General features: G+C 44.9%; 1 protein-coding gene and 1 non-coding gene across 2 annotated transcripts; one reads left to right on the top strand and one right to left on the bottom strand.

The window, feature by feature from the left end:
* The first annotated feature begins 243 nt into the window (after window positions 1–243).
* Window positions 244–350, top strand: LOC114683600. The gene has a single exon (XR_003733177.1). It is a non-coding gene; the product is annotated as a U6 spliceosomal RNA (small nuclear RNA).
* Window positions 351–8,510: 8,160 nt separating this feature from the next.
* LOC114683596 (melanoma-associated antigen B4-like) lies at window positions 8,511–13,719 on the bottom strand. The gene is made up of 2 exons (XM_028857915.2): window positions 13,599–13,719; window positions 8,511–9,997 (listed from the first exon to the last, which is right to left on the bottom strand). Exon 2 carries the CDS (start codon window positions 9,934–9,936, stop codon window positions 8,914–8,916), a length of 1,023 nt encoding a protein of 340 aa, XP_028713748.1. The 5' UTR covers window positions 9,937–9,997; window positions 13,599–13,719; the 3' UTR covers window positions 8,511–8,913.
* Window positions 13,720–17,840: the final 4,121 nt, after the last annotated feature.

Consider the following 17,840-nt stretch of genomic DNA (forward strand, 5'->3'; position numbering starts at 1 on the left):
GAAGATAGACAGGCAAAAAGGTTAGGAAAGGCAATTGTTGAGAGCAATGGGGATGTATAGTCTGCCAGAAGGTAATGAATAAAGCCTCCAGAAGGGACCAGGAAATGCAGTGAGACCACTCAAATCTCCTCTAGCCTGAAATCAATGTGCATATTATAAAAGAGGACATTGGAAAAAATGAATGTCTGAACAAATGGGCTAAAACACCCAAGGTAAAAGTCTTCCAATTAGAAATTCAAACTGGTGCTCACTTTGGCAGCACATATACTAAAATTGGAACGATACAGAGATGATTAGCATGGCCCTTGTGCAAGGATGACACACAAATTCATGAAGCGTTCCATATTTTTTGGGATGTAAAATAAATGAATACATTTAATAATTAAAAAAGAAAGAAAGAAACTAAAACTGCCTGATGGGAGCAGGGCTCAACTACATTAAGTTCTCACAAGCCATGGTTACTTTACAAGTTGGGGGCAAGACAGTTTCCTGGTAGACGCTGGGGTGGCTTTTTCAGTCCTAAAGAAATCCGACAGACCCCTGGCAAAAAGAGATAAAGTAAAAGTCCAAGGTGCAACAGGGGAATCTGGCCAGGACTCAGGAAGAGGTACAGTCACACACACACACACACATCCCTGGTTATACTGGAATGCCCTATCCTCTACTGGGCCAAGACCTGTTACAGAAACTATAAGCCACCATCACCTTTAAGGAAGACATGACAGAATTAGACTACAAACTCCCCACTAATAGCCGAGTTACTTGTCCAGGTGTGGAAGAATACCAGTTACTATCTGAGCCATCCCCAGTGCAGCTGGAATCCACCCCACATCTGGCTGAACTACAAGTGAAGATTCCTGGGGTATGGACAGAAACAAATCCACCTGGACACGCAATAGATCAAGCCCCAATAGTAGTTCAGTTGACTACAACCACAACCCCAATCCAAGTAAAACAATACCCCCATGGGAAGGGAAGGGAAAAAAAGGAATTGCCATTCATATCCAGAGACTCAGGGAGGCTAACATTTTAGTTCCTTGCCAGTCACCTTGAACACCCCTCTCCTTCCAATCCAACAACCCAGCACTAACAATTACAGGACTGTCCAATATTTGGGGAAGTAAATAAATGGGGAGAAATTATTTACCCCATATTTCCAAACCCATATATCATTTTTAGTTTCTTGCTCCCCCATTAAACAAGTCTACACTATTCTGGACCTGAAGGATGCTTTCTTCAGCCTGCTGATAGTCAAAGTAAGCTAGCCTATATTTACTTTAAATGGATGGATCCAGAAAAGTTATTTAATAGACAACCTACTTGGACTAGATTGTCAAAAGGATTTAAAAATTCACCCACCCTGATTGACGAGGCTCCCAGGGCAGATCTTCTTGCCTTTAGGAAGAATTACCCAGAGGTTACCCTCTTACAGTATGTAGATGATTAACTATTGGCTGCTGACACTGAGGCCAATTGTAGACAGGCCACAAAAGGCCTGTTAGGGGAGATTCAAGACCGTGGCTGAAAGCATTTCCCAGCACAAGGGTATCTCAGCAATCCAGAACCAAGGAATATCACAACGGCAGCAGAAACAGAGACAGCAGTGGTCTGGGCAGAAAGGGCAGGCTTTATAGGGATTTGGAAACATGCACAGTAAGCTAGTCCAAGTATTATTTGGCCATTAAGTCTGAGTCACAGGAGTGGGAATTTCGAAGTTCCAGGTTTGGGGACAGACCAGGGGCAAGATGATTTTTCCACTGGCCTGTTACCCTACAGTGGCTACCATGTCTCCTCCAAGAAGGCCCATTTATGTAGCACAAAAGCTACCTAACTAGGTTTTGTAAGTTACAAAGAAGAAAATACATCCTGTCCCAGAGATGTATTGAGGCAATCCTACAAATCTCTCAGCCTAAGACTAAGAAGCAAGTCCAGGAATTCTTAAGGACAGTGGGATAATATTGACTATGGACACCAAGGTTTACTGAAATTGCAAAACCACTACAGTCAATTATGAGAGGGGCTACTAAGTTCCCTCTTGTGGGGTGAAAGGAGCAAAAGGCCTTTGAGATCTTAGAAATGGCCCTGGTCCCTGCCCTGGCAATGGCCCCTCCAGAAATGACTAAACAGAAATAATCTGTTTCTAAGTGAGGCCCTGGGACTAGCAAAGGGAGTCCTAACCCAAACTTTAGGACCCCAGAGACACCCTGTTGCCTACTTACCCAAAAGACTTGACTCAGCAGCTGCTGACTAGCCAACCTGTCTCAGAGCAGTAGTGGCCACTGCCCTTCTTGTCAAAGATGTTGACAAACGGATATCATCAGGACATTAGCCTGGCTGGTCCACACACAGTGGAGGCCCTCCTACAGGCCATCCCTGACTGAGGACTCTCCAGTGCCTTCATCACACAGTATTAGGCCTTATTCCTTGTTCAGCCAATGTAGAAAGACCACTGCTCTTAACCTAGCTATGCTTCTCCCAGATGGCGATCCTGATGAGCCCCCTTCAAGACTGCCTAGAAGTGGCCCATACCATCTACAGGTTTTGCCCTGACCTCACAGACACCCTCTGTGCTCAGTGTGATCAGGTACTGTGCACTGATAGTAGCAGCTTCATAAAGGATGGAGTGTGGGGCAGCCGTGGTAAATAAACGTAAGGTCATTTGTGCTCGGGCACTGGATCATGGGACATCTGCCCATATGGTTAAATTAATAATAGCTTTCACACAGGCCCTCTGCCATGGGCAAGGGAAGACTGTAAACATCTTACAGATAGACATGCATTTCCCAACAGCCCACGTTCATGGAAATATTTGTAAAGAGAGATGATTCCTAGAGGCTATCTGGCTACCAAGACAGGCAGCCATAATACACTGTAAAGGACATAAAATGACTCTCCTGAGGCCATAGGAAAAAGGCTTGCCAATCAGGTGGCCAAAGAGGCTGCCCTAGAAGGAGTGGGCCTCTGCAAATTTTTGTGTCCATACCTGAGCCTCTATTACTACCTCAGCCTTCATACAAGGAAGAGGAACAATAGCTAGCTACCCCAGCTCCAGGCCACTGAAGATGAAACTAAAGGGAAGTACCTCCCAGATGGATGCCATTTCCTCCCCAAAACAGTGGGAATTAACCTGAATCACCAACTCCATCAAGGGACCAACTTGGGCAGTACAAAACCAACAGAACTATTAAGACACAAGTTTTACATGTCACATCTAGAAAAGATGGGTTGGGACACTGCCAGGTGGCATACAAATTGTACCCAAACAACCACTGGGCCACCATCCAAGGTACCCATGAGAGTCAGGACTTGAGGAAAGATACCAGGAGAACACTGAGAGGTGGGCTTTACTGAGGTAAAACCAGGTCAAAATGGGACAGGCTATATTCCTTTGCCTGAAGGATGGTTTTTCTCTTTTGAACAGTACACTTATAATTATCTTCCCACTAACTTGTCTCACAATACCCTTTGATATTTAAGCAAACTGTCAATTATTTTCTCAACAGTCCAGGAAGAAAAAAAGTCCAACAAGACACCGAAGTCAGAGACAGAGAGAGCCCCTAACTGAAGACGGTGATGATGATCTCTTCCTCCTCTCAAAAACTGAGGCTTTGGCCATCATGTTCTCTGTAATAGGCCTCCCCATTCTGGCTGCCTACACTGATGAGCAGCTTAGCTGGATGGCCTTTAAAATAGCTAAAGGTTTAAAGGATATGTCCAGAGCTATTGCCTTGTTAAATGAAGAACAAAAAGTCCACTGACAGGCTATAATAGATACGAGGGCCACTATTGATTACTTAATGTTACTGCACCATCAAGGATGCCAAGAAATTAGGACAATGTGCTGTTTTAATCTCTCTGACAGTAACAACTGAATTACTGGGGGGGAAAAACAGAGTTACAAAAACTTGCAGAAATGGTTACTCAAGATGGGGGCTGGGATCTGACTGGATGACCCACTTCATTGTTACCAAAATTTACCTGGGTAAAGCAGGTGCTTATTTTTTCTGTCTTATTGTTCTGTGTATCTTCATGCTCATTTTTATATGTCAATGTTTATCCTTTGATCCCCACCTCCCAGCCAATCAAAAGAAAAGGACATTAAAGATACAAGGGAGCCGGGCGGTGGTGGTGCACGCCTTTAATCCCAGCACTCAGGAGGCAGAGTCAGGCGGATCTCTGTGAGTTCGAGGCCAGCCTGGGCTACCAAGTGAGTTCCAGGAAAGGCACAAAGCTACACAGAGAAACCCTGTCTCGAAAAATTAAAAAAAAAAAAAAAGATACAAGGGGCCCTAAAATGAAATTTCCAAGCTAGGAGTTGATAATGCAACTCATTCTCCTAGAACCAGTGAGGAATGTTAGTGGGCTCCTGAACTATAGTTATACCATCTTATGAAACTATTAAGAAAAACTTCCAATGTTAAAATTATCTTGGGAAAACTGGCCATTGGTCACATATTTCTATACAATGTGTCCCTGACCACTTAGGTGCTATCTTTCTGCTTCTCTCAACAATGTCTATTTGATTGCTGCAGATATCCACAGCTGGCTTTCTATCTATGTCACATAACTGCAGTTTTTGCCTTGAAAACCTCATGCAAATTGGAGGTCAGGATGTTTTGTGCTGCTCTGTATGGGACAGCTCAGTGGGTGGAGAATAGGGGCTCCATATCATTGACTTATTCAAGCCTCTCAGGCGGTCTGTCTTCAGGTATCCCATAATAGTAGCTATTCTATAAATTGTATGAGATAGGGAAACTATAGCACTGGAAACATCCAACTATAGATTTATAAGTGAAAACTGATAAATTACTATCTTTATTAGAATTAGATTTGGGTGTATGCTGTGGGATGGTCTGTATGTCAAATTGATCTGACTGGTCAATAAATAAAACACTGATTGGCCAGTGGCCAGGCAGGAAGTAGGTGGGACAAGGAGAGAGGAGAATTCTGGGAAGAAGGCGGAGACAGAGAGACACTGCCAGCCACCGCCATGACCAGCAGCATGTGAAGACGCCGGTAAGCCACCAGCCATGTGGCAAGGTATAGATTTATGGAAATGGATTAATTTAAGCTATAAGGACAGTTAGCAAGAAGCCTGTCACGGCCATACAGTTTGTAAGCAATATAAGTATCTGTGTTTACTTGGTTGGATCTGAGGGGCTGTGGGACTGGCGGGTGACAGAGATCTGTCCTGACTGTGGGACTCTAGCTACAGGTGTAACCTCTGTCCTTTGAGTATTACTCCCCACATTAAAGTAGATATCCACAGTGGCTAGTGTTATGTCATATAGTTGAGGGAACACATGAGCTGGCAATTGCTCTAGAATGTCTCCCTCCATCCTGACCTCACGTCCCTTATCAGTTGAGGGTACATAACACTGAGAATATAAATATAAATATATGTCACTGAATAGTCTGTTTTTCCTGTGCTTATTTATACATTTTGAGTCTTGTTCTATGTATTTTAATTCAGTATTTTGATGAAAAGTCTCTCCTTTACATCAGACATGTTGAAATACTGAAAATAAAACTGTAAGAAGAGCCACAGCACACAAATCAACTTAGGAGGAATGGAGCAGTGTGGACTCTGAAAAAGGGACCTAGTCTCAAATCATAACTTTAAACTATTAAAACACACTCTAAGCTTCTCATTCTCCTGAGTGTTAGCTGTGCAAATATTTCCTCTGAGGACTCGGGGAACGAAATATTCCATCCTCCAGGAAGCTCCTTAAGCAGGAAGATAAAGGACTGAAAATAGCTCCAGGAAGCTCTTTAAATAGGAAGGTAAATAACTCAATAACTTCAGGAAGTTTCTGAAACTGACCAGATTCACTTGGCCATTCCCTGCCAGAGAAAACAACAAAAGCTCAGACTCTCGCTTAAGACAAAAGGAAGCTGGGCTGCAAAGAAGACTCTCAGAAGAGCCAAACTGCCAAGACTCAGAAAAGCTACGCTGCGACAACTTTCAAAGGCGAAAAACTGCTAAGACTCTGAGACCAGAACAGCTGCCCGGAAGCAGCAGAAAGCAGCCAAGCTGCTTGGAAGAGGTTTTGATCTACTGTAGCACCTGGAAAGGACAGTCTCCTACCTGGTGATCTTCCTGCAGGCTGTGAAGTGTGCTCTAAGTTCCCACTGTTTTGACCAGTCAGTCACTCATTGGGGGGAGAGGGAGCTTTGGTGATACAGTGGTCTTTGAGTCATTTCTTGTCCTGTATGTAGCCCCAGTAAAACTCATGGCTTACCAAGTTGGACTTCGGTGTTATCTGTATTTTGGTCTGTTGTGGGATATCTGGGGTGAAAAGACATGTATTGCATCTCCACAGGAAAAAAAATTTTGACATAACACCGAGAAATGAGTTTGAGAGGCTTCTTCTACTGAGAAAACAGTACGGAATGGACAGCATTTGCATTTACCTGCTTCATGTGACCTTCATAAAACGTGGGAATCGGCCTCCATGGCAGGCTGCAGCAGTTCGTGCAGTGGCCGCTACACAGTGCTGCCAGGATGCCCAAAAGGAAGGTTATCGCGGCAGCAAAGGTGGAGCCCAAGCGCTGCTCTGCGAGGCTGGGGATCAAGCCCGCCCCTGCCAAGGCTGATGCAAAGCGGGGGTGGGGGGTGGGGGGGGTGGGATGCTGCGGGAAAGGATACATCCTCACACAAGAAAGTGTAAACGAAAGGGAAGAGAGGAACAAGGGGCAAACAGGCGGATGTGGCTGACCAGCAAACTATAGATCTGCTTGCAGAAAATGTGAGGCTGAAAACCAGAGTCCAGCCTCTGAAGTGGAAGAGATAGGTCCAACTAAGTGGGAATATTTTTATCAACTATTTTGTAAATGTGAGTTTTTTAATAACTCTAGCAACATTTGTAAAAGGTGGTGGAAAATCCCACTTCATTCCTTTTTTTTTTTTTAAGTATAAATGACTTTTTAAGAGGTTAGATCAGCCAGGTGGTGGTGGTGCACACCTTTAATCCCAGCAGTTCGTGCAGTGGCGGCTACACAGTGCTGCCAGGATGCCCAAGAGGAAGGTTATCGCAGATGCGGCAGCGAAGGTGGAGCCCAAGAGCTCTGCACTGGAGAGGTAGATGCAGGCAGATCTCTGAGTTCGAGGCCAGCCTGGTCTACAGAGTGAGATCCAGGACAGGCTCCAAAGCTACACAAACCCTGTCTCAAAAAAACAACAAACAAAAAAAAACAAAACAAAATGTTTAAATCATTTGCTAATTGTTTACTTCTTGATATAACCAGAAAATAGCAGGATATTGAGTCAGGAGAGGCTGTGACTGTCTGGGGGTCACCAGAACATTTCGTAGAGGGAGCTAGTTTTCTATCCTTCAACAAAGCGTATTCAACTGCAATCTGGAGTCTCAGTTGTGCATTTGTTTCTGGAATATTTTCAGTGATATCTGCTCTTGTGTTTCTAGCAGAACCATTTCCTAAAAAAACTACTCCTCAGTCCTTGCCCTGTCAGAACTCTGATGTCTCTGGTCATAGCAGTCCATTTTCCAATATGGAGATTGAGTATGTACTGTGTAGTTGGAAGTTTCTGTGCTGCCAGCAACTCCAAGTACCCAGCAGCTGCTTTCTAAATTACCACAGAGGCCATATTAATTATAAATATTGGCCGGCAGCTCAGGCTCTTACCCTTAAATTACCCATAATTCACATCTGTTTAGCCACGTGGCTTGGTACCTTTTCTCAGCATGGTATTCTCTTCTTGCTTCCTCTGCAGTCTGGCTGGTAACTCTCTGACTCCGCCCTTCTTCCCCCCTTAGTGTGGGTTTTTCTCCCTAACCTTATCCTGCCTGGCTATTGGCCGAACAACTTGGTTATTAAACTACTCACAGCGGACAAATCTTCACAGTGTACAGAAGGATCAGCCCCCACAGCAGGACTGTATGTGGCATAAAACTCTGAGTCAGTCAGGGAATTAAAGATTATGAGGTTTGATTGTTATGTGAGGTGTTGAGAAAACCTGCTAAGTTGTAGGCTGGAACATCACTGGAATAAGTTCAAAGAGAAACAACACATGGCTGTTTTGGTTACGTGAACACAATATATGACTTCAGAGTTTGGTATACAAAACCTTAGTTGTAAAAGAGTTTTTTTTGAAGTGGAAATCATTAATATAAGCATTTTGATTTGATTGATTCATTGCTACCCATCCACCTGGGATTATTTTTCATGTTTAAACTGAGATGCCACAGAGTATATAGCATTTTAAATTGCAATAAAATTAACTATCAGAAATTTTTCTTTAAAAAAGCAGCTTAAAAATGTTTTCTGTCCATTGCCACAAAACCAGTTTCTTTCTTTATGGGGAAGAAAACTAGTTTTCATTTTCATGCATAATGAGATCTCCTCCTAGAATCTAATACTGCATGAGCAGACACTACATCTACTTTCAATAAACATCTTCAGTATCAAGTCTGAAGACGTCCCAAAACTAGATGTTTAATTATTGTTTAGGTAGAGCACGAGTCTTAAAAAAGAGATCTGACTCACTGTGATTGAATTTCTCATGCATTCTTTAATATCAAAAACAAATGAGGGTGTACATCTCTTAAGTTTGAAAAAAGTAACTGGGTAAACAACAAATGACCAACTTTCACTTTTTGTCCATTTTCAAGTATTTTGCTACCGATTTTTCTGTCTCCAAGATTCTTCCTCTATAAATGCCATGTTACTTTGATGTAGCACCGCCAAACTCACATGCAAAATACCAATTTGTATTTCAAAATGTGAACATTAAACTTGACAAACAGCAGGAAAGAAACAGTCTACAAAATTTATCTGTATATATTCTAACTCTAAGTTAACAATTTGTTAAAACACTCCCAAAACCTTATCAACAACTTATTTGTAAAAAGATGAACAGATCTTTTCAACCATATAGCAGAGGCTACCTATAACTCACTTGTGAGTAGCATGGCCTAACTTGGTCTTAGTATGTCCCTTGGCCTTGCCCTTAGTGCCAGGCTTGGCTGCAGCTTCCTCTTTGGCTTTCTCTTCCTCTTCAATCAAAGCCTTCTCATAGAGAGATGAGTAAGCACTGGGCATGGTTTCACTGACCTTAGCTAAAAAGTCCATCACTTTCATCTTGCTGGTTTCAGTATAGGCTCTTGGACCCCACAGGAACTGATAGGATGGAGGATCCCCATCAAGAACCCGACGGTATTCCAGGTACTTTTCCTGCACTAGCTCTTCAGTGATGAGCTTCCTGACATCCCCAAAGATGAGATGTGGGACCCCATCATAGATTCCTAGCATATTCAGGAAGTGCCAGATCTCCTCTTCTGAAGCACAGTAGTTATTTAAGTAGATCACACTTAGGAGAGGGATCAGAATGCCCCTGTTGGGAAGACCCAGCTCATTGCTCCGACTTCCATCATCCTGGAAATCAAGCTTGCTGATAAGCATGTAGGATTGACCATTGGGCTGGATTTCTTTCAACTCAATGCCAAAAACCATATCCAAGCGATACGAGGCTTTCTTAAGGATCTCAGGGAACTGCTCCTTGAACCTTTTGTTGATAACTTTGAGCATCTCTCCCCTCTTTGCAGGCTGTTTAATTTTGTACTTGCAGAGCATGTACTCCACCAACAGTCCTGTCTTCCTTGATAAAAGATCCATCTGCATGCTTCCAGTGGAGAGTGGGGCCCTAAAAGAACTCTCATTGTTCTCTCCTTGGCCCTTTGCACCTTTACCAGACCTTTGGAGGGCCATGTTATTACTGGCAGTAATGTTGGGTGTCTTACCCAGTGGTACGCCAGCAGGAGTGCTTGGCTTAGCATCTCCTGAAGCTTGATCAGCGCAGGCACGTGACTCTCCTTTCTCTGATGCCTTTGTCTGAGCATCATTTAGCCCCTGGGCCTCATCTTGGACCTGGCGACGTTTCTCTCGAGCACGGGCCTTACTCTTCTTTCCTCTGGGCATGATGGCTGTGGTCAGGAAGAGAAATCTGTAGCTTGGGTAGCAGAGCAGGTGATCTTGTCACCTAGATCAGGAAAACAATATACTATAAGCAGTTTCTGCAGATTTCAGACACCTTGGCTTTCCCTAACATTTCTTTCCCCATATTTTGAGGAGAACACTGTGGTAAGAATACACTGGGCTTTTGTTCTCCTGACTGGCTCCCATTAATTCTGACTTACAGAGTTGCCTGAGTACTCTTAGTTCTAATCATATCCAGAACTGTTCTATTTTCCTTGCCATATGAAAGATGCCTAGGCACCTGGAGAAGAGCTTCAGAGAGCTCAATCTATTGAAATGACTGCGTACAGAGTGCTGAGAATTCTAAAATGGTCCATCCAATGTTCTTTGTTGTCTTCAACCCTACTTGCGGTTCCTTTGCTAGGCTCCATGTTAAGCATAGCACCATGACCCTTCTTTTCACTGGGTCCTACAATATCAAACTAAGAATTTTATCTCTGGGTTGAAATAAGACATGCTGATGGGCTAGGATGGTATCTCAATCCATAATGAGCTTGCCCTGAGAGCTTTAAACCTAGAATCCATGTGTAAAAAGCAAAGCAAAGTGTGGTGGATTGCACTTCTAATCTCAGTTCTGGGATAGAGACAGAAGGATCCTGGGGCCTCTGCAACCAGCAAAGCTAGCCTATCTGCCAGATCCAGGCCATGAAGAAATGCTATCTTAAACACAAGATGGATAGCTTTTGAGGAATACCACCTTAGTTTGGCCTCTGTTTTCCACAAACATGCACTCACACATTGACACACACATATACACATGCACTGAGAAAATAGCGCGCGCACGCGCACGCGCACGCGCACGCGCACACGCACACACACACACACACACACACACACACACTCACACTCACACAAAGATATGAGGAAGATGCTGGAACTCACAGCGCTAGCCTTACCCTCTTGGGCTGAAAATGCCCTGGGAACACTGACTGTGGCTAGTCAGGACTACATGTCCACGTCACACTATAGCACCTGGACTTTCAGAGGCCCCATTATTTTGGGAAGTGATTCCCTCACCTTCCTGTCTTCACTGATGTTGGGTACTGGATACCAAGGCTAAAGTGGGCCTAGACAAGACCAAGGCTGTTCCTTCTCAGAGAATACCTTTGAGAGGAGCAGAGAGGGCTCTCACTTTACCAGCTCCGAATTCAGCGGCATTTTAAATATCCCTATGCTGTGGGCTAGGTCTCAGGTTGCATTCAACCAGGATGCTAGCTAGTATCCTGCTCAAACATTTTAAACGGACACCTTTTCTTTGTCTGCATTCATTTTACTAAGCCATGGGAACTGCTGTAAAATTCTTCATATGTATACCTTGCACACTTCATACTTTGCCCACTTCCCTCACCCACTGCTGTATTTCCTCATTCTTTTTCTCCTCATCCCACTTAATTTCCTATTATCCTCTTCTCACCCCCCCCCTTTCTTTTTTGAGACAGAGTTTTTCTCTGTGTAGCCCTGGCTGTCTTGGAACTTGCTCTGTAGACCAGGCTGGCCTTGAACTCACAGAGATCTCCCTGCCTCTGCCTCCTGACGGCTAAATACATTTAATAACAACTGCTTTTGCCGTCTTTGCAACTTTACCTAGGGCTTCACCAATGCTAAACAAACACTACCCCAGCTGTGCTGTTTCTCCCTCCGTTTCTGATTTTTTCTTTCTTTTTCTTTTCTTTTTTTTTTTTTTTTTTTTGGTTTTTCGAGACAGGGTTTCTCTGTGTAGCTTTGCGCCTTTCCTGGGACTCACTTGGTAGCCCAGGCTGGCCTCGAACTCACAGAGATCCGCCTGGCTCTGCCTCCCGAGTGCTGGGATTAAAGGCGTGCGCCACCACCGCCTGGCTCCGTTTCTGATTTTTAAAGTAGTTCAGGAGAATATAAAAGCCTCCAGATATGTATGGTTCCTTCTGACCTCCATACCCTGGGCGAGGCTACCAAAAGTTAGGCTTCCTCTTAACTCCCACCGGCTGGGCTGGGCGTGGCCACCTGGTTAGGCCTTCTCTGACTTCCAAGTGCTAGGCATGGCCACCTGGTTAGGCTTCCTCTGACTCCCAAGTGCTGGGCGTGGCCACCCGGTTAGGCTTCCTCTGACTCCCAAGTGCTGGGCGTGGCCACCTGGTTAGGCTTCCTCTGACTCCCAAGTGCTGGGCGTGGCCACCTGGTTAGGCTTCCTCTGACTCCCAAGTGCTGGGCGTGGCCATACGGTTAAGCTTCCTGACTCCCACGGGCTGGGCGTGGCCACCTGGTTAGGCCTCGTCTGATTCCCACGGGCTGGGCGTGGCTACCCTGTTAGGCCTCCTCTGACTCCCAGGTGCTGGGCGTGGCCACCTGGTTAGGCTTCCTGACACCCACGAGCTGGGCATGGCCACACGGTTAGGCTTCCTGACTCCCAAGTGCTGGGCATGGCCCCCTGGGTAGGCTTCCTGACACCCACAGGCTGGGCGTGGCCACCATGTTAAAGCTCCTCTAACACACACAGGGTGGGTGTAGCCACACGGTTAGGCTTCCTGACACCCATGGGCTGGCTGGGCGTGGCCACCCGGTTAGGCTTCCTCTGACTCCCAAGTGCTGGGCGTGGCCACATGGGTAGGCGTCCTGACAACCACGGGCTGGGCATGGCCACCTGGTTAGGCTTCCTGACTCCCAAGTGCTGGGCGTGGCCACACGGGTAGGCGTCCTGACAACCACAGGCTGGGCGTGGCTACACAGTTAAGCCTCCTGACTCCCAAGTGCTGGGCGTGGCCACACGGGTAGGCGTCCTGACACCCACGGGCTGGGCATGGCCACCTGGTTAGTCCTCCTCCTACACCCACGGGCTGGGCGTGGCCACCTGGTTAGTCCTCCTCCTACACCCACGGGCTGGGCGTGGCCACCTGGTTAGTCCTCCTCCTACACCCACAGGCTGGGCATGGCTACTCGAAGTTAGGCTTCCTCGGACTCCGAAAGGCTGGGCGTGGTTATCCTAAGCCTCAAAGTATCTCTTCCTTTTGGTTCACTGAGACCACCCACCACCCCGTGTTGGGCACGGCCAACCCTGTGCCTTTCGCGGCTTTTTCCAGTTCTTTGTTTTTCTGAGGTGAGGGTTGCAAGCGCCGCCTCAGGCATTTAAAAAACTGTACAGAAATTGCACAAGTTGGTTCTCTCATTCCACCATTAAAGTTTTACAGACCCAGCGCACATTTCACTGACATTAGGGTTTTTTCTCCTGTTTTTAAATTTTTCCCCCACAATTATGTTTACATCTCTCGTTTTTTTAAACATTAGCTCCCTATCTTGAGGTGATTAAGTCCAGTCCACTTCCTTTGTTTGTGTACTCTCCCTGGGGCATTTTAGAGCCCAGGGCCAGGACAGCACATTGTGGACAAGAATTCGGTTCAAAGTTCTCTCCTTACCATTTAGAAGCCAGAGCTTGGCTTTAGCTGTGACCTAGGAAGCCACCATTTTCAGAATGAGGGTTACTTTTTAAGACCAGGGTCCCTACTTCCTCCCAGACATGCAGAGTTACAAGACGACTCACAGTTTCCCAGGGCAGGCCTGCTGACCTATGGGCGAGAGCGAGCACAGCTCCTGCGGTTATTATCTGCTCTTTGGTACACATTCAGGGTCCTTACCTTAACCGCAGACCTCCGGCCGAACTTGCCAGCAGCTGGTCCAGAGCAGCAATGCGGCTTCTCTGCCACGGGCACTAAGACCCAGTTCCTCCCCTCCTCACAGGAAGCAAGGATAAACCACATCCGGTGAGGGGCTGGCTCTGAAGATTGACAGCAGGGCTGGGTTGCTATGGAACCCCTCTGCAGTGGAGGCAGTTTACAGCAGAGTCTGCTCTCCTCACTGTGCTTCCCTAAGACACCTAGCCTTCCCCACCCCCACCCTCTCCTCCGTCTAGTGCACACAGAGCTTAATTCTCAGCCTCGGAAGCCCCCACTGAAAACTTGCTCCATCCACCAGCCATACTTCCATCCCCTCCCCACACCACCTGACGCCGCCTCCTTTCCCTTTGCATGCCCTGCCCCAGGCAGTGTGTGACTCTTCTTCTGTTTAGAGCTTAATCCTCAGCTTTCAGGTACACTTCTCTGTCTGTTTTCCTATAATTCTGCTCCCCCACCCCACCCCAGGGAGGGGGTAATGTGTGTGTGTGGGGGGGAGATGGGGGAATAAAAGTTACCAGGTCACAACTTCTATCTAGTATGTCCCAACTAGGAACAGTGAATCTTGAACTCCTGACCTGTATGCATCCAAGTCTGCCAGCTGCACACACAGCCCTCCCTGCCTCAGTAACACACATTCATATATGTATAACATTATATTTACAATAAATGTGTGTATATATACGTATATTATTTTTTTTTTCCATTTTGCATACCAACCACAGTTCCCCCTTTCTCCCCTCCTCCTGCTCTCCTCTTACCTCCCCTCACCCCACCCCACCCCCATCCATTCCTCAGAGAGGATAAGGCCTCCCATGGGGAGTCAACAAGGTCTGGAACATCAAATTGAGGCGGCCCAAGCCCCTCCCCACTGCATCAAGACTGACAAGGTATCCCACCATAGGGAGTGTGCTCCAAAGGGCCAGTTCAGGCACCAGGGATACATCCAAGTCCCACTGTCAGGGGCCCCACAGGCAGACCAAGCCATGCAACTCTCACCCACATTTAGAGGGCCTGGTTCAGTGTCCTGCAGGTTCCCCAGCTGTCCATCCAGACTCCGTGAGCTTCCCCTAGCTCAGGTCAGCTGTTTCTGTGGGTTTCCCCATCAGTCCTTGAAGTGGAAGTCTAGATTTACTGCAGAGATTGACAGCTTTATCTTGGACTCCAGAGTGCTGAGTCCCACTCTTTCCCAGAGCCAAGAAATGCCTCAGGTTAAGGTCCAGTCTCCAGAAGAAGCCACACCTTCTTTAGTCCCAGAGGAGACCAGACAATCTAGGCAAACTTCTTCACATGGTGCTCAAAGCTGGAGGTTCTTGGTTCCAACAGCAGGGCCAGGATTCTGAGCTCACACTTTGTCTTAGGAGACAATTCCTTTCATTCCACAGAGGGTCTCTCAGCTTAACTTTGGCTTTGAACAGGAACTCAGCCTTGCAGGACTGGGGTCCTGACCCTTAAAACCTACTAGGCTGCTTGCTGTGATACTGCAGGCAGAGAGGAGGTGCACCACAAACTCTTTCTGCTGGCTCAACAAATGGCTTCTGGGGTTCGTGGCATCTTCCCTTCTACTGATCTTGGGCCATTTGCTTCTACCATAGAATTCACTCCCCTCAGTACCCGAAGTGGATGTCTAGTCACACCCCAGTTAGGACCTGTTTCCTATTCTTCACCTGTCCAGCCAGAAGCATGGCTGAGGGTTTTGAGGTAGCACTCTTTTTTTTATTAAGAGATTTTTTTATCACTCTTTTTGAATCTGGTCCTCCTGTGACTGTTCCTGGCTGTTCTCACCTTTGTACCCATTAAAGGCAAGCCTCCTGACTGTTTAAGGACATGGTATTTCACTCCCAACCTCCTTCAGGAGAAAAATCAGGGTTACCTCATCCTCATAGCTCTGCCTAGCCTAAAACAGCTGTCAGTTCATGAAGTCTTTTGCTTTTAGTATAAATATCCATATACATATATTTATATTAATCATATATATCTGTACATATTATTTCAATCCCGTGCTTGTGATTCAGTGATCACTTTCTCTCTCAATAAACCTAGATTGCCCTTTTCAGTCCCCAGTGTGGCTTCTTTTCTTTGGAGAAATCTCCAAGGTAGAAGTTTTTGTGGGCTACATTAGGTTTGGCATGTTTGGATTTTGGAAAACCCAGCAGCAGAGTAAGAATTTTAGGGAACAAAACTCTACTTTCTCTTCAAATCCTAATTGTGACTCCCATCTGACTATCAAATCTGAGAATATTTTTTTCTCTGTATTTCTGTCACTCTCTTTTGGCCAATGCTCTCAGTAGGTTCAAGAGAAGCTATCTAATAGCATGTCTCTATTGTCTGAGGAATCCTGGGCATGATATTACATTTGGGTAGATGTTTGAATGATGTCTTGTTGAGTGTATATTTTCAGTAATAATTCATGCAAGGATAACATTTTTCTCCTATGTCATAAAAACATCAGGAAATGAACAACATAAGTCAGGGGTTCAAAATTAGGAGGTGGCCTGCAAACCACCATTTTTATATAATAAAAATGCCTGATAGACATGGCAGTTTATTCCTGTTAAGCCAGGAAAATGGAAAGTTCAGGTCAAGTCTAAACTATGTAATAATTTCAATGTCAGCCTCATTTGAGAACACCTGGTCTAGATCAAACTCCTAAAGAAAAAAATTAAAAATAAGTTAAATACAAAGAAGATTATGGAATTCAGAAAGGGCTAAAAACTCTTATCTATACCTTCATTTTTTTGTCAGCCTGATTTATTAAGGTTGCTTCTTAAACTTTTATTTTTAAAAATTTGGATGGCTCAGATAGATTTTTATAAGTCCTTTATCTTTTGAAACTGTCTGATATCACATAAGTACACAATTCAATCACCACCAAACACATTCTATTTTTTTCTATTTCCATACCTTATATTTAGTCAGATATTTTGGATCATATATTCAATCACTGCACTCATGAAGGAAAGATATGATGACTGCCACATCATCTGCTGCATGGAATGCCCTGGGACAGTCGGTAATGCAGTACGAAACTGTGTCTCTAAGATACACAAACACATAAGAGGTCTTCACAATTATTTTGGTCATCTCGTTTATCTCCCTATATGTTACTACCAGTATTTTGAGATCAGAGGGTTTATTTGTTATGATGTTGTTACAGAAATAAAAAAAAAAAACTGAAGGGCTAGAGAGATAGCTCAGCAATTAAGAAGCGCTTGGTTGCTCTTGCAGAGGATCTGGGTTTAATTCTCAACAGTTTTAGGGGGATCTGAGGCCCTCTTCTGACCTCCATGGGCACTGCATGCATGTAGTGCACTTAAATACATGCAGGCAAAATACTCATACACACAAAAATAAAAATTAGAAAATATTTTAAGGAAATAAGATAGTTTATTCTGGATCCATTTTGAGTATCCATGGCCTGATAACACTGATTTGGGTTACCTCAAATTCTATGTTCCATTGTGGAAGAAGTGTCATAAGTTTTTATAGTTTTACAGAATAAAGAAAGTGACAAATCAAGGCAAATTTAAATGCATTGATGGGAACTTCAGAGAGGCAGATACAAGATGGGAGAAACTTTTCTATGGTCCCAAGACACTATCTGATGACATTCTTAGCATTGGTTTAGTGGAAGCTAGTGGTCTGTTAGTTAATAGATTTGAAAAGGTTTCTATCAGTCACAAGATGTTGGCTCAGACACAGACAGAGACAAGGAGAAATAAACTTGCCAACGATAAGGTAATTAGCCACTGGACCTGAAACATTCCACAGTAGTGAGATTTTAATCAGTTTATCAGTCTCCATAGACAATTTATTTTTGAGAATTAATCTTTCACAGCCAGACACAGCTTCTTTTCATTTATGATTCTCCCTGTAACTCAGGCATCACAATTTGTGCATGCAGGAACCACATAAGATGTATTAAATATTATAAGGTCCCATGTAGCTAGGAAGGCTCATTCCTAGGATGTGATGTAGATGAGGCTGGGTAGTGGGCAGGATAGCAGTCTCCAGGAGAGAGGAATAGCTGGTATAGGCCATTAAGAAAGTCTCAGATCATATCCAAACCATTAGCCATTAATGTTACAGATCTGAATTATTTTTACATCCTCTGTATCTGACATAACATTTACATGTGACATAAAATTACTATACTTAAAATTAAGTAATCAAGCCGGGCGGTGGTGGCGCACGCCTTTAATCCCA

This window comes from Peromyscus leucopus, chromosome X (assembly GCF_004664715.2).
Source record: "Peromyscus leucopus breed LL Stock chromosome X, UCI_PerLeu_2.1, whole genome shotgun sequence".
Taxonomy (NCBI): domain Eukaryota; kingdom Metazoa; phylum Chordata; class Mammalia; order Rodentia; family Cricetidae; genus Peromyscus; species Peromyscus leucopus.

Excerpts from the sequence above, each read along its gene's own strand:
- LOC114683596 (XM_028857915.2), bottom strand. The coding sequence starts at position 9,936 with ATGCCCAGAGGAAAGAAGAGTAAGGCCCGTGCTCGAGAGAAACGTCGC.